Source organism: Salvelinus fontinalis, chromosome 10 (genome assembly GCF_029448725.1).
Source record: "Salvelinus fontinalis isolate EN_2023a chromosome 10, ASM2944872v1, whole genome shotgun sequence".
NCBI lineage: Eukaryota > Metazoa > Chordata > Actinopteri > Salmoniformes > Salmonidae > Salvelinus > Salvelinus fontinalis.
This window is the reverse complement of record NC_074674.1, coordinates 43185423-43200422: the sequence shown is the minus strand read 5'-3', so window position 1 is coordinate 43200422 and position 15000 is coordinate 43185423. Positions and strand designations below refer to the sequence as shown.

The 15000-nt window shown below is 43.3% G+C and overlaps 1 protein-coding gene across 7 annotated transcripts in view; it reads left to right on the top strand.

The window, feature by feature from the left end:
- The first annotated feature begins 12087 nt into the window (after positions 1–12087).
- The window catches only part of supt20 (SPT20 homolog, SAGA complex component), a 49223-nt gene continuing 46310 nt past the window's right edge, over positions 12088–15000 (top strand). For all 7 annotated transcript variants that reach the window (XR_008761141.1, XM_055936856.1, XM_055936857.1 and 4 more), the window contains exons 1-5: positions 12088–12125; positions 12638–12739; positions 13400–13435; positions 13552–13677; positions 13925–14051. Coding sequence is in view for 6 of the 7 variants with exons in the window: in XM_055936856.1 (XP_055792831.1) it covers positions 12737–12739; positions 13400–13435; positions 13552–13677; positions 13925–14051 (292 nt within the window). In the remaining variant the exon portion in view is untranslated. The remainder of the gene's footprint in view (positions 12126–12637; positions 12740–13399; positions 13436–13551; positions 13678–13924; positions 14052–15000) is intronic.

The window sequence follows — 15000 nt, the reverse complement described above, 5'->3', positions numbered from 1 at the left end:
GTGCAGGGGTCTCAGTTAGAACATACACACACACATAAACACACATACACACGCTGCCTACACACACACTGACACACAAACAAACAAAAACACACACACACACACACTCTTAAGGTTGCGTACACACACACACTCGCCTCAGCAGATGGTTTAAATCTTTCGGCCCTGATCAGCCCATTAGACCAATAAATAAATAGCATGACTCATCACGCTGAGACGAATCAGAAACAGAGGCTGCAGCGTTACCATGGAGTTACCATGGAGCTGCGGGTGCGATCAACAGTTTCACCCGTTATTGGTCCAATTAGCCCAAATTAAGGAAAGGGCCAGGGAGCTGATTGGATGAGGGAGCTTTTACGTAAAATGTGGAGTGGAGATATTCATGGGAATGATATGATATTCTAAAATCTAAACGTTCTGTTATAACAAATGTCCCAGAGGTCTGGGTGAGATATATGGGGGCAGCAGGTAGCCTAGTGGTTAGAGCGTAGAGGAGGCAGGTAGCCTAGTGGTTAGAGCGTAGAGGCGGCAGGTAGCCTAGTGGTTAGAGCGTAGACCATAGTGAGGTGGTTCTGTTGATGTAACCATAGTGACCATAATGAGATGGTTCTGTTGATGTGACCATAGTGAGGTGGTTCTGTTGACGTAACCATAGTGACCATAGTGAGGTGGTTCTGTTGATGTAACCATAGTGACCATAGTGAGATGGTTCTGTTGATGTGACCATAGTGACTCTCATTTGCAGCAACGACCTGGGGAATAGTAACAGGGGAGAGGAGGGGGATGAATGAGCCAATTGTAAACTGGGGATTATTAGGTGACCCTGTAACTTCTGTTGTTAACTCTCTCTCTCATTGCTCATCAGAGAAAGAGAGTTGTGTTAACGGATCTCTCTGATTAGTCTATTATAACTTAACTTTACATTTATTTTTTAAGTTTAGATTGCTTTTATTGGAGGGACAACTTTACTGCTGCGGCCTTCATAACAACCCCCCAAAGTAAACATGTATAGTCACCAAAGGTAGTTCACCATATGGGGAATATGATGTAATTTATACAGAGAATATGACGTGATTCATACACAGAAAATCCAATGGCTTTGCAATGTTGTTCTTCTCAGACCATTTTAAAAAATGAAGATATATGATCACACAGGTAATAGATAATGAGTTATATTACTTGTGCTGCTGCCATGTTATGTTGCTACCATATTGTTGTCATGTTGTGTTGCTACCATGCTGTGTTGTCATGTTGTGTTGTTACCATGCTGTGTTGTCATGTTGTGTTGCTACCGTGCTGTGTTGTCATGTTGTGTTGTTACCATGCTGTGTTGTCATGTTGTGTTGCTACCGTGCTGTGTTGTCATAACCATTAGGGTTAAATGCAAGAAACTGACCTGAGATCAATGTTTGAGGGTAACGCCATCCTGTTTGGCCATCAAGTAATACAACAGCACCACCTTCAGGACATTAGAGAGAACTGCATGGAACTCAAGGACTGGTGGTACAGAACGGGGACAGATTTATTCTATCAACTTTTTGTCACAATCAGTCCTCGTCCTTATCTTCCTCCTTTATTGTCATAATCAGACCTGGCCAAGTTGTGAACTTAAAGGAATCTAAACATTAGTTTGGAATCTGTTAGAGCTGTTATGGTAAATCTGGAACCTAATATGAGTATAATTATATAGTAAAATGTATGTTTTTAAACCCCCAAAAAACGTAATTTAAATGTGTTTGTTAGATTGAATAACATTATATTTGTTTATCTCCATTGATTCCATTGTGTTTCTCCAAACAGGAAGCAAACAGGAAGCAAACAGATTTCAAACAAGAAGAAAACAGATTCCAAACAGGAAGCAAACAGATTCCAAGGACCTGTTGTAGAGGCCATGCAGATACCATGCGTGCCACACACAAACACACACACACCCACACACACACACACACACACACACACACACACACACACACACTGTATATACACACACATACTGTATACACACATACACACACACACACTGTATATACACACACATAGTGTATACACACATACACACACACACACACACTGTACATATACACATACACACACACTGTATACACACACACAAACACTGGATACATACACACACACACACATACACTATATACACACATACTGTATATACACACACATACTGTATATATATACACACACATACTGTATATACACACACACACAGTATATATACACACATACACATACACACTGTATATATACACAGTGGTTAGAGTGTAGAGGAGGCGGGTAGCCTAGTGGTTAGAGTGTAGAGGAGGCAGGTAGCCTGGTGGTTAGAGTGTAGAGGAGGCAGGTAGCCTAGTGGTTAGAGCGTAGAGGAGGCAGGTAGCCTAGTGGTTAGAGTGTAGAGGAGGCAGGTAGCCTAGTGGTTAGAGTGTAGGGGCGGTAGGTAGTCTAGTGGTTAGAGCGTTGGACCAGTAACCGAAAGGTTGCTAGATCAAATCCCAAAGCTGACAAGGTAAAAATCTGTCGTTCTTCCCCTGAACAGTTAACCCACTGTTCCTAAGCCGTCATTGTAAATAAGTATTTGTTCTTAAATGACTTGCCTGGTTAAATAATACAAATATATTCAACCTAAGACGGTTTCTCTAATTTTGATGTGACCATAGTGAGATGGTTTTGTTGATGTTACCATAGTGACCATAGTGAGGTGGTTCTGTTGACGTTACCATAGTGACCATAGTGAGGTGGTTCTGTTGATGTAACCATAGTGACCATAGTGAGATGGTTCTGTTGATGTAACCATAGTGACCATAGTGAGATGGTTCTGTTGATGTGACCATAGTGACCATAGTGATATGGTTCTGTTGATGTAACCATAGTGACCATAGTGAGATGGTTCTGTTGATGTGACCATAGTGACCATAGTGAGGTGGTTTTGTTGATGGGACCATAGTGACCATAGTGAGGTGGTTCTGTTGATGTAACCATAGTGACCATAGTGAGGTCGTTCTGTTGATGTGACCATAGTGACCATAGTGAGGTGGTTCTGTTGATGTTACCATAGTGACCATAGTGAGGTGGTTCTGTTGATGTGACCATAGTGACCATAGTGAGATGGTTCTGTTGATGTTACCATAGTGACCATGGTGAGATGGTTCTGTTGATGTTACCATAGTGACCATAGTGAGATGGTTCTGTTGATGTTACCATAGTGACCATAGTGAGGTGGTTCTGTTGATGTTACCATAGTGACCATAGTGAGATGGTTCTCTTGATGTGACCATAGTGACCATAGTGAGATGGTTCTGTTGATGTTACCATAGTGACCATAGTGAGATGGTTCTCTTGATGTGACCATAGTGACCATAGTGAGGTGGTTCTGTTGATGTGACCATAGTGACCATAGTGAGATAGTTTTGTTGATGGGACCATAGTGACCATAGTGAGGTGGTTCTGTTGATGTTACCATAGTGACCATAGTGAGGTGGTTCTGTTGATGTGACCATAGTGACCATAGTGAGATGGTTCTGTTGATGTGACCATAGTGAGATGGTTCTGTTGATTTGACCATAGTGACCATAGTGAGATGGCTCTGTTGATGTGACCATAGTGACCATAGTGAGATGGTTCTGTTGATGTGACCATAGTGACCATAGTGAGGTGGTTCTGTTGATGTTACCATAGTGACCATAGTGAGATGGTTCTGTTGATGTGACCATAGTGACCATAGTGAGGTGGTTCTGTTGATGTTACCATAGTGACCATAGTGAGATGGTTCTGTTGATGTAACCATAGTGACCATAGTGAGATGGTTCTTTTGATGTAACCATAGTGACCATAGTGAGATGGATCTGTTGATGTGACCATAGTGAGGTGGTTCTGTTGATGTTACCATAGTGAGATGGTTCTGTTGATGTGACCATAGTGACCATAGTGAGATGGTTCTGTTGATGTTACCATAGTGACCATAGTGAGGTGGTTCTGTTGATGTTACCATAGTAACCATAGTGAGATGGTTCTGTTGATGTGACCATAGTGACCATAGTGACCATAGTGAGATGGTTCTGTTGATGTTACCATAGTGACCATAGTGAGATGGTTCTGTTGATGTGACCATGGTGAGATGGTTCTGTTGATGTTACCATAGTGACCATAGTGAGATGGTTCTGTTGATGTTACCATAGTGACCATAGTGAGATGGTTCTGTTGATGTAACCATAGTGACCATAGTGAGGTGGTTCTGTTGATGTGACCATAGTGACCATAGTGAGATGGTTCTGTTGATGTGACCATAGTGACCATAGTGAGATGGTTCTGTTGATGTGACCATAGTGACCATAGTGAGGTGGTTCTGTTGATGTGACCATAGTGACCATAGTGAGGGGGTTCTGTTGATGTGACCATAGTGACCATAGTGAGGTGGTTCTGTTGATGTTACCATAGTGAGTTGGTTCTGTTGATGTGACCATAGTGACCATAGTGAGGTGGTTCTGTTGATGTAACTATAGTGACCATAGTGAGATGGTTCTGTTGATGTAACCATAGTGACCATAGTGAGGTGGTTCTGTTGATGTGACCATAGTGAGTTGGTTCTGTTGATGTGACCATAGTGACCATAGTGAGATGGTTCTGTTGATGTGACCATAGTGAGGTGGTTCTGTTGATGTCAACATAGTGACCATAGTGAGATGGTTCTGTTGATGTAACCATAGTGACCATAGTGAGGTGGTTCTGTTGATGTTACCATAGTGAGTTGGTTCTGTTGATGTGACCATAGTGACCATAGTGAGGTGGTTCTGTTGATGTAACTATAGTGACCATAGTGAGATGGTTCTGTTGATGTAACCATAGTGACCATAGTGAGGTGGTTCTGTTGATGTGACCATAGTGAGTTGGTTCAGTTGATGTGACCATAGTGAGCATAGTGAGGTGGTTCTGATGATGTGACCATAGTGAGGTGGTTCTGTTGATGTAACCATAGTTACCATAGTGAGGTGGTTCTGTTGATGTAACCATAGTGAGGGGGTTCTGTTGATGTGACCATAGTGACCATAGTGAGATGGTTCTGTTGATGTAACCATAGTGACCATAGTGAGGTGGTTCTGTTGATGTGACCATAGTGAGGTGGTTCTGTTGATGTAACCATAGTGACCATAGTGAGGTGGTTCTGTTGATGTAACCATAGTGACCATAGTGAGGTGGTTCTGTTGATGTGACCATAGTGAACATAGTGAGGTGGTTCTGTTGATGTAACCATAGTGACCATAGTGAGGTGGTTCTGTTGATGTGACCATAGTGAACATAGTGAGGTGGTTCTGTTGATGTGACCATAGTGACCATAGTGAGATGGTTCTGTTGATGTGACCATAGTGAGGATGTTCTGTTGATGTAACCATAGTGACCATAGTGAGGTGGTTCTGTTGATGTTACCATAGTGACCATAGTGAGGTGGTACTGTTGATGTGACCATAGTGACCATAGTGAGTTGGTTCTGTTGATGTGACCATAGTGAGGTGGTTCTGTTGATGTGACCATCGTGAGGTGGTTCTGTTGATGTAACCATAGTGACCATAGTGAGGTGGTTCTGTTGATGTTACTATAGTGACCATAGTGAGGTGTTTCTGTTGATGTGACCATAGTGACCATAGTGAGTTGGTTCTGTTGATGTGACCATCGTGAGGTGGTTCTGTTGATGTAACCATAGTGACCATAGTGAGGTGGTTCTGTTGATGTAACCATAGTGACCATAGTGAGGTGTTTCTGTTGATGTAAACATAGTGACCATAGTGAGGTGGTTCTGTTGATGTTACCATAGTGACCATAGTGAGGTGGTTCTGTTGATGTGACCATAGTGACCATAGTGAGGGGGTTCTGTTGATGTGACCATAGTGACCATAGTGAAGTGGTTCTGTTGATGTTACCATAGTGAGTTGGTTCTGTTGATGTGACCATAGTGACCATAGTGAGGTGGTTCTGTTGATGTAACTATAGTGACCATAGTGAGATGGTTCTGTTGATGTAACCATAGTGACCATAGTGAGGTGGTTCTGTTGATGTGACCATAGTGAGTTGGTTCTGTTGATGTGACCATAGTGACCATAGTGAGATGGTTCTGTTGATGTGACCATAGTGAGATGGTTCTGTTGATGTCAACATAGTGACCATAGTGAGGTGGTTCTGTTGATGTTACCATAGTGAGTTGGTTCTGTTGATGTGACCATAGTGACCATAGTGAGGTGGTTCTGTTGATGTAACTATAGTGACCATAGTGAGATGGTTCTGTTGATGTAACCATAGTGACCATAGTGAGGTGGTTCTGTTGATGTGACCATAGTGAGTTGGTTCAGTTGATGTGACCATAGTGAGCATAGTGAGGTGGTTCTGATGATGTGACCATAGTGAGGTGGTTCTGTTGATGTAACCATAGTTACCATAGTGAGGTGGTTCTGTTGATGTAACCATAGTGAGGGGGTTCTGTTGATGTGACCATAGTGACCATAGTGAGATGGTTCTGTTGATGTAACCATAGTGACCATAGTGAGGTGGTTCTGTTGATGTGACCATAGTGAGGTGGTTCTGTTGATGTAACCATAGTGACCATAGTGAGGTGGTTCTGTTGATGTAACCATAGTGACCATAGTGAGGTGGTTCTGTTGATGTGACCATAGTGAACATAGTGAGGTGGTTCTGTTGATGTAACCATAGTGACCATAGTGAGGTGGTTCTGTTGATGTGACCATAGTGAACATAGTGAGGTGGTTCTGTTGATGTGACCATAGTGACCATAGTGAGATGGTTCTGTTGATGTGACCATAGTGAACATAGTGAGGTGGTTCTGTTGATGTAACCATAGTGACCATAGTGAGGTGGTTCTGTTGATGTAACCATAGTGAACATAGTGAGGTGGTTCTGTTGATGTGACCATAGTGACCATAGTGAGGTGGTTCTGTTGATGTGACCATAGTGAGTTGGTTCAGTTGATGTGACCATAGTGACCATAGTGAGATGGTTCTGTTGATGTGACCATAGTGAGGATGTTCTGTTGATGTAACCATAGTGACCATAGTGAGGTGGTTCTGTTGATGTTACCATAGTGACCATAGTGAGTTGGTTCTGTTGATGTGACCATAGTGAGGTGGTTCTGTTGATGTGACCATCGTGAGGTGGTTCTGTTGATGTAACCATAGTGACCATAGTGAGGTGGTTCTGTTGATGTTACTATAGTGACCATAGTGAGGTGTTTCTGTTGATGTGACCATAGTGACCATAGTGAGTTGGTTCTGTTTTTGTGACCATAGTGAACATAGTGAGGTGGTTCTGTTGATGTGACCATAGTGAGGTGGTTCTGTTGATGTAACCATAGTGACCATAGTGAGGTGGTTCTGTTGATGTAACCATAGTGACCATAATGAGTTGGTTCTGTTGATGTAACCATAGTGACCATAGTGAGGTGGTTCTGGCCCTTGCGTATATTAGAGAAAGGCATTTTCCTGTGTTTGTGTACAGTGACTGATCGTGTACAAGCCAAAAGCCCAAACCGTCACACCTCTTTTTCCATGCTTCACAGTGGGAACCACACATGTGGAGATAATCCGTTCACCTACTCTGCGTCTCACAAAGACACGGCAGTTGGAACCATCAGTATATCACAGGGTAGCTAGAGACCATCACTATATCACAGGGTAGCTGACTCCATCAGGATACCACAGGGTAGCTAGACTCCATCAGGATACCACAGGGTAGCTAGAGTCCATCAGTATATCACAGGGTAGCTAGAGTCCATCACTATATCACAGGGTAGATACAATCCATCAGTATATCACAGGGTAGCTAGAATCCATCAGTATACCACAGGGTAGCTAGAGTCCATCAGTATATCACAGGGTAGATAGAATCCATCAGGATATCACAGGGTAGCTAGAATCCATCAGTATACCACAGGGTAGCTAGAGTCCATCAGGATACCACAGGGTAGCTAGAATCCATCAGGATACCACAGGGTAGCTAGAATCCATCAGGATATCACAGGGTAGCTAGAATCCATCAGTATACCACAGGGTAGCTAGAGTCCATCAGTATACCACAGGGTAGCTAGAATCCATCAGGATATCACAGGGTAGCTAGAATCCATCAGGATATCACAGGGTAGCTAGAATCCATCAGGATATCACAGGGTAGCTAGAATCCATCAGGATATCACAGGGTAGCTAGAATCCATCAGTATACCACAGGGTAGCTAGAATCCATCAGGATATCACAGGGTAGCTAGAATCCATCAGTATACCACAGGGTAGCTAGAATCCATCAGGATATCACAGGGTAGCTAGAATCCATCAGGATATCACAGGGTAGCTAGAATCCATCAGGATAGCACAGGGTAGCTAGATGCCATCAGGATATCACAGGGTAGCTAGAGTCCATCAGGATAGCACAGGGTAGCTAGAGTCCATCAGTTTATCACAGGGTAGCTAGAGTCCATCAGGATACCACAGGGTAGCTAGAGTCCATCAGGATACCACAGGGTAGCTAGAGTCCATCAGGATATCACAGGGTAGCTAGAATCCATCAGTATACCACAGGGTAGCTAGAGTCCATCAGGATATCACAGGGTAGCTAGAGTCCATCAAGATATCACAGGGTAGCTAGAGTCCATCAGTATACCACAGGGTAGTTAGAGTCCATCAGTTTATCACAGGGTATCTAGAATCCATCAGGATACCACAGGGTAGCTAGAGTCCATCAGGATATCACAGGGTAGCTAGAATCCATCAGTATACCACAGGGTAGTTAGAGTCCATCAGTTGATCACAGGGTAGCTAGAATCCATCAGTATATCACAGGGTAGCTAGAGTCCATCAGTATATCACAGGGTAGCTAGAATCCATCAGGATATCACAGGGTAGCTAGAATCCATCAGGATATCACAGGGTAGCTAGAATCCATCAGTATATCACAGGGTAGCTAGAATCCATCAGGATATCACAGGGTAGCTAGAGTCCATCAGTATATCACAGGGTAGCTAGAGTCCATCAGTATACCACAGGGTAGCTAGAGTCCATCAGGATATCACAGGGTAGCTAGAGTCCATCAGGATATCACAGGGTAGCTAGAGTCCATCAGTATACCACAGGGTAGTTAGAGTCCATCAGTTTATCACAGGGTAGCTAGAATCCATCAGGATACCACAGGGTAGCTAGAGTCCATCAGGATATCACAGGGTAGCTAGAATCCATCAGTATACCACAGGGTAGTTAGAGTCCATCAGTTTATCACAGGGTAGCTAGAATCCATCAGTATATCACAGGGTAGCTAGAGTCCATCAGTATATCACAGGGTAGCTAGAATCCATCAGGATATCACAGGGTAGCTAGAATCCATCAGGATATCACAGGGTAGCTAGAATCCATCAGTATATCACAGGGTAGCTAGAATCCATCAGGATATCACAGGGTAGCTAGAATCCATCAGTATATCACAGGGTAGCTAGAGTCCATCAGTATACCACAGGGTAGCTAGAGTCCATCAGGAAAGCACAGGTTTATTTAGTTGGCCATTGCAATGGAACCAATGGAAAAAGTCACAAAAGTCCAAACTCTAAGCTATGCCACCCCATGTTGACCTGTGTATTTGACCCCAGTATAGAGTCCATACTGACCTGTGCTGACCTGTGTATTTGACCCCAGTATAGAGTCCATACTGACCTGTGTTGACCTGTGTATTTGACCCCAGTATCGAGTCCATTACTGACCTGTGCTGACCTGTGTATTTGACCCCAGTATAGAGTCCATACTGACCGGTGTTGACCTGTGTATTTGACCCCAGTATAGAGTCCATACTGACCTGTGTTGACCTGTGTATTTGACCCCAGTATAGAGTCCATACTGACTGGTGTTGACCTGTGTATTTGACCCCAGTATAGAGTCCATACTGACCGGTGTTGACCTGTGTATTTGACCCCAGTATAGAGTCCATACTGACCTGTGCTGACCTGTGTATTTGACCCCAGTATAGAGTCCATACTGACCTGTGTTGACCTGTGTATTTGACCCCAGTATAGAGTCCATACTGATCTGTGTTGACCTGTGTATTTGACCCCAGTATAGAGTCCATACTGACCGGTGTTGATCTGTGTATTTGACCCCAGTATAGAGTCCATACTGACCTGTGTATTTGACCCCAGTATAGAGTCCATACTGACCTGTGCTGACCTGTGCATTTGACCCCAGTATAGAGTCCATACTGACCTGTGCTGACCTGTGTATTTGACCCCTGTATAGAGTCCATACTGACCTGGTTTTTAATGTATCTGCCAGCTGGTACCATGGAACCAATGGGAAAGTCCCCAAAAGTGTAAATTTCAGCGCACCTCAAAAACCTTTCAAATGAGCTACTTGACACAGAGATGGAAGAGGAAGCGAGACATTTCATAAAGCTAATTTTTTCGGGTTCATATACAGTCGATGAACTAAGTAGACCAGACGACAGAGCCAGCTCCTATTGCATTGGTGCCTATGGGAGAACACCTCTTAAAAGTAGACTGGAACTGTGAGAGGGGGAAAAAGCAATGGTAAACGGCCTGAGTAAGACATCTTCATTTATCCACCATCTTTGTTTGACCTATGTCTTTGACCTATGCCACCTGTGGCCTCTTCTTCTCTATCTATGACCCCTAGCTACAGTATATGTGTACATCATTATTAACAAGGCAGTTAACCCACTGTTCCTGGGCCGTAATTGAAAATATAGGCCGTCATTGAAAATAAGAATTTGTTCTTAACTAACTTGCCTAGTTAAATAAAGGTAAAATGCAAAAAAATACAAAAACAATATCATTAATCCTGAGAGAATTTGTCCTGCACTGCCCTCTAGTGTTCATCCATGTAACATCTCCTCTCAGTCTGTGATGCAAGTTTATAAGGCCCTGTAACTTCTGTTGTTAACTCTCTCTCTCATTGCTCATCAGAAAAAGAGAGTTGTGTTAACTGATCTCTCTGATTAGTCTATTATAACTTAACTTTACATTTATTTTTTAAGTTTAGATTCCTTTTATTGGAGGGACAACTTTACTGCTGCGGCCTTCATAACAACAAAGCCTGTGATTGGCTTACCAGGTAAGTAGTTTAAGTTTGAGTCAGATTCCTTTTTTTATGTGTGCACTGATCGAAAAAATAATCCAATCCAACATGAAGGCCCCGTACAGGGTAACAAGGCATACCAGTTACCTAGTAAATTGCCTAGGATTACAAAGGATCTATACTTTTCAAACACACCTCACTGATTTCTTTGGTCAAAATGTATCTAATACGATATAGTCCTAAACTATTGAGAACTGATTAGGCCTATCAGTCTATACCAGTGGTTCGCAACCTTTTTTGGTTACTGTACCACCAACTGAATGTACCCCTCCATGTGCATTTTATCAGTAGGCCTATGGCAGTGGAGGCTGCTGATGGGAGGACGGATCATAATAATGTCTGGAATGGAGTCAATGGAATGGCAACAAACACATGAAAGACGTGGTTTCCATGTGGATGATACCACCCCATTTATTCCATTCCAGACATTATTATGAGCCGTCCTCCCCTCAGCAGGCTCCACTGGCCACTGTGGATAGGCCAAGGTCCTAGTACCACTGGTTGTGAAGCACTGGTCTTATTTTATTTATTTATTTAACCTTTACATAACTAGGCAAGTCAGAAAGAACAAATTATTATTTACAATGACGGTCTACCCCGGCCAAACCCGGACGACGCTGGGCCAATTGTGCGCCCCCCTATGGGACTCCCAATCACGGCCGGTTGTGATACAGCCTGGAATCGAACCCGGGTCTGTAGTGACGCCTTTAGCACTGAGATGCCGATCCACTCGGGAGCACCTAATCTTTACTACAGTGTGTGCACATTTGTCTCTCAATGTGTAGCTAAAATAAAATGTCACAATATAACAACCAATATGTTTATCTTATTGAAATATAAAACAGTTATAACGTTACAAAATAAAAGTATATATCCCAGTTATTCCTGAATGAAAATGTTACACAGGAGAGCATCCCAGGGTTCCGCCCACTACCTTAACCGGAAGTTTGGCTTTTGTTGTCACACTGGAAGAAAATGGCTGCTGCTGTGAGTTTTTTTTCAATGAAGGCACTGAAATAATATCTTGTTTCTTGCATTGGAGTTACGATCTATAATAATGCAACACATAAGGCAAGTCCATCCTAATGTTTAAGATTGAAGCTTTTTCATGCGTTTGTGTCTCAGCCGTTGTATTGCTAGCTAACTTTGGCAGCTTCCCAAGAAGCAAGCTAGCGATGCTAACGTTAGCCGGCTAGCCAGCCAGCGAGCTTGTTGCTGTGAACAAATCGCTTGTCTATGAGCATAAAGCTAACTGGGTTTCATTGAAAACAACGCTGTTCCGTCAATGTGTATGGATAGAAACTGGGTGACATTTCACAGCCATATATATTGTGCATCAATTGTTGATTATTTGCCAAATCGCCACACGGACATAATGATATTACTTAGCACTATGGTAGCTAGCGCTTACCAACCCGCTCAAACGGTGGTTGCCTGTCGTTTTGCTGCTGCTGTTGACTGTGTGTAGACTAGGTTTGACCCGGGCCGTGTGTGTACAGGGTTTGAATGGTCACTATATGGAGGTGACGGTGTGGGGCTAAGGACAGCTAAGTCTCCTGCTGACCATCACTCACCAAAATACCGGTTGGCAGACCACCATGGTAAGCATCTCTATCCACCTATCCCTTAATATATATATAAACATCTATTTATCCCTCTATCCATTGATCTATCTGTCGATTCATCACTATATTTGTCTATCTATACGTCTATGAGTCTATCTGTCCCTCTATTGATGAATCTATCAGTGTATCGAGCCATCTGTCTATCCGTCCCTCTACCTATACATCTATCCATTCATCTCTGATCTGTCTCTGCGCGGATTGATACACGTTAGGCTGCATCAAATCCGGCTGTGATTAGGCGGCGCACAATTGGCCTCGGGTTTGGCCTGTGTAGGCCTTCCATTGTAAATAAGAATTTGTTTTTAACTGACTTGCCTAGTTTAATAAAGGTTAAATATTTTTTTAAAGACAGTACACATGTACTACTCGTTGTCCGTGTTGACGCTTCTGTTTCCATTGTGAAGTGTGTGTGTGTGTGTGTGTGTGTGTGTGTGTGTGTGTGTGTGTGTGTGTGTGTGTGTGTGTGTGTGTGTGTGTGTGTGTGTGTGTGTGTGTGTGTGTGTGACCATGGGCTAATTACAGTAGTAGGATAGACCCTTTTCTAAAGCTGTTTTGATCAGTAGTGTAAATCATTTCTCCATCGCCCAGTAAAGCCTAGTGACGAACAATAACGGATGACTAATGTTCTATTTGCAGCAACACGTTTTGGAATATGCATTGGATCGGGCTGAGGTAAGACTTTTGTCTATTTACTCTACATGAACAAGGTGATTACAAGTGTGTGTGTGTGTTTGTCTATAGGTGTTCATGCATATACACCTGACATTGATGTATTTCATCTTCTTCAGTACATTGTTGAAAGTGCTCGTCAAAGGCCAGCGAAGAGGAGAGCCTCATCCGGAGGGAAGAAGAGTTTATACCAGAAACTATACGAGCTCTACATCGAAGAGTGTGACAAAGAACCAGAGCTCAAGGTAACCAATAGAAGTCAGAGTAGGTCGTATAGAAAGCATTTGACAGACCTAATCATTGGACCCATTGACCTGTAGCTTGTGTTCATTAGGGCACACTGTAGCAAAATGTTTTGTAACAGAAAACGAAAGCCAGGGTTCTTATTGGACAAGTTCACATCCGAAGCTACGTAGGAATGATGAATTGAATCATTATTAATAAACTCATACCATTTATTGTTACTGTTTATTGATTTCCTGTTATGTGTAGAAGCTGCGTAGGAATGTGAACCTGCTGGAGAAGCTAATGTGTCAAGAGTCCGTGTCGTGTCTGGTCGTCAACCTCTACCCTGGCAACCAGGGATATTCCCTCATGCTCCGCGGCAAGAATGGATCTGGTGAGAGCCCTATCGATCAATCACTTTATCAATTTATCAAATATTCACAATTAAGGTACTTGTCGTGCAACATGTCCAAGGTAAACTCTGTCCTGCATAAATCACTGCTATGTAGCTAGTATTGTAAACTCAGCCAAAAAAGAAACATCCTCTCACTGTCAACTGCGTTTATTTTCAACAAACTTAACATGTGTAAATATTTGTATGAATATAACAAGATTCAACAACTGAGACATAAACTGAACAAGTTCCACAGACATGTGACTAACAGAAATGGAATAATGTGTCCCTGAACAAAGGGGGAGGTCAAAATCAAAAGTAACAGTCAGTATCTGGTGTGGCCACCAGCTGCATTAAGTACTGCAGTGCATCTCCTCCTCATGGACTGCACCAGATTTGCCAGTTCTTGCTGTGAGATGTTACCCCACTCTTCCACCAAGGCACCTGCAAGTTCCCGGACATTTCTGGGGGGAATGGCCCTAGCCCTCACCCTCCGATCCAACAGGTCCCAGACGTGCTCAATGGGATTGAGATCCGGGCTCTTCGCTGGCCATGGCAGAACACTGACATTCCTGTCTTGCAGGAAATCACGCATAGAACGAGCAGTATGCCTGGTGGCATTGTCATGCTGGAGGATTATGTCAGGATGAGCCTGCAGGAAGGGTACCACATGAGGGAGGAGGATGTCTTCCCTGTAACGCACAGTGTGGAGATTGCCTGCAATGACAACAAGCTCAGTCCAATGATGCTGTGACACACCGCCCCAGACCATGACGGACCCTCCACCTCCAAATTGATCCCGCTCCAGAGTACAGGCCTTGGTGTAATGCTCATTCCTTCGACGATAAACGTGAATCCGACCATCACCCCTGGTGAGACAAAACCGCGACTCGTCAGTGAAGAGCACTTTTTGCCAGTCCTGTCTGGTCCAGAGACGGTAGGTTTGTGC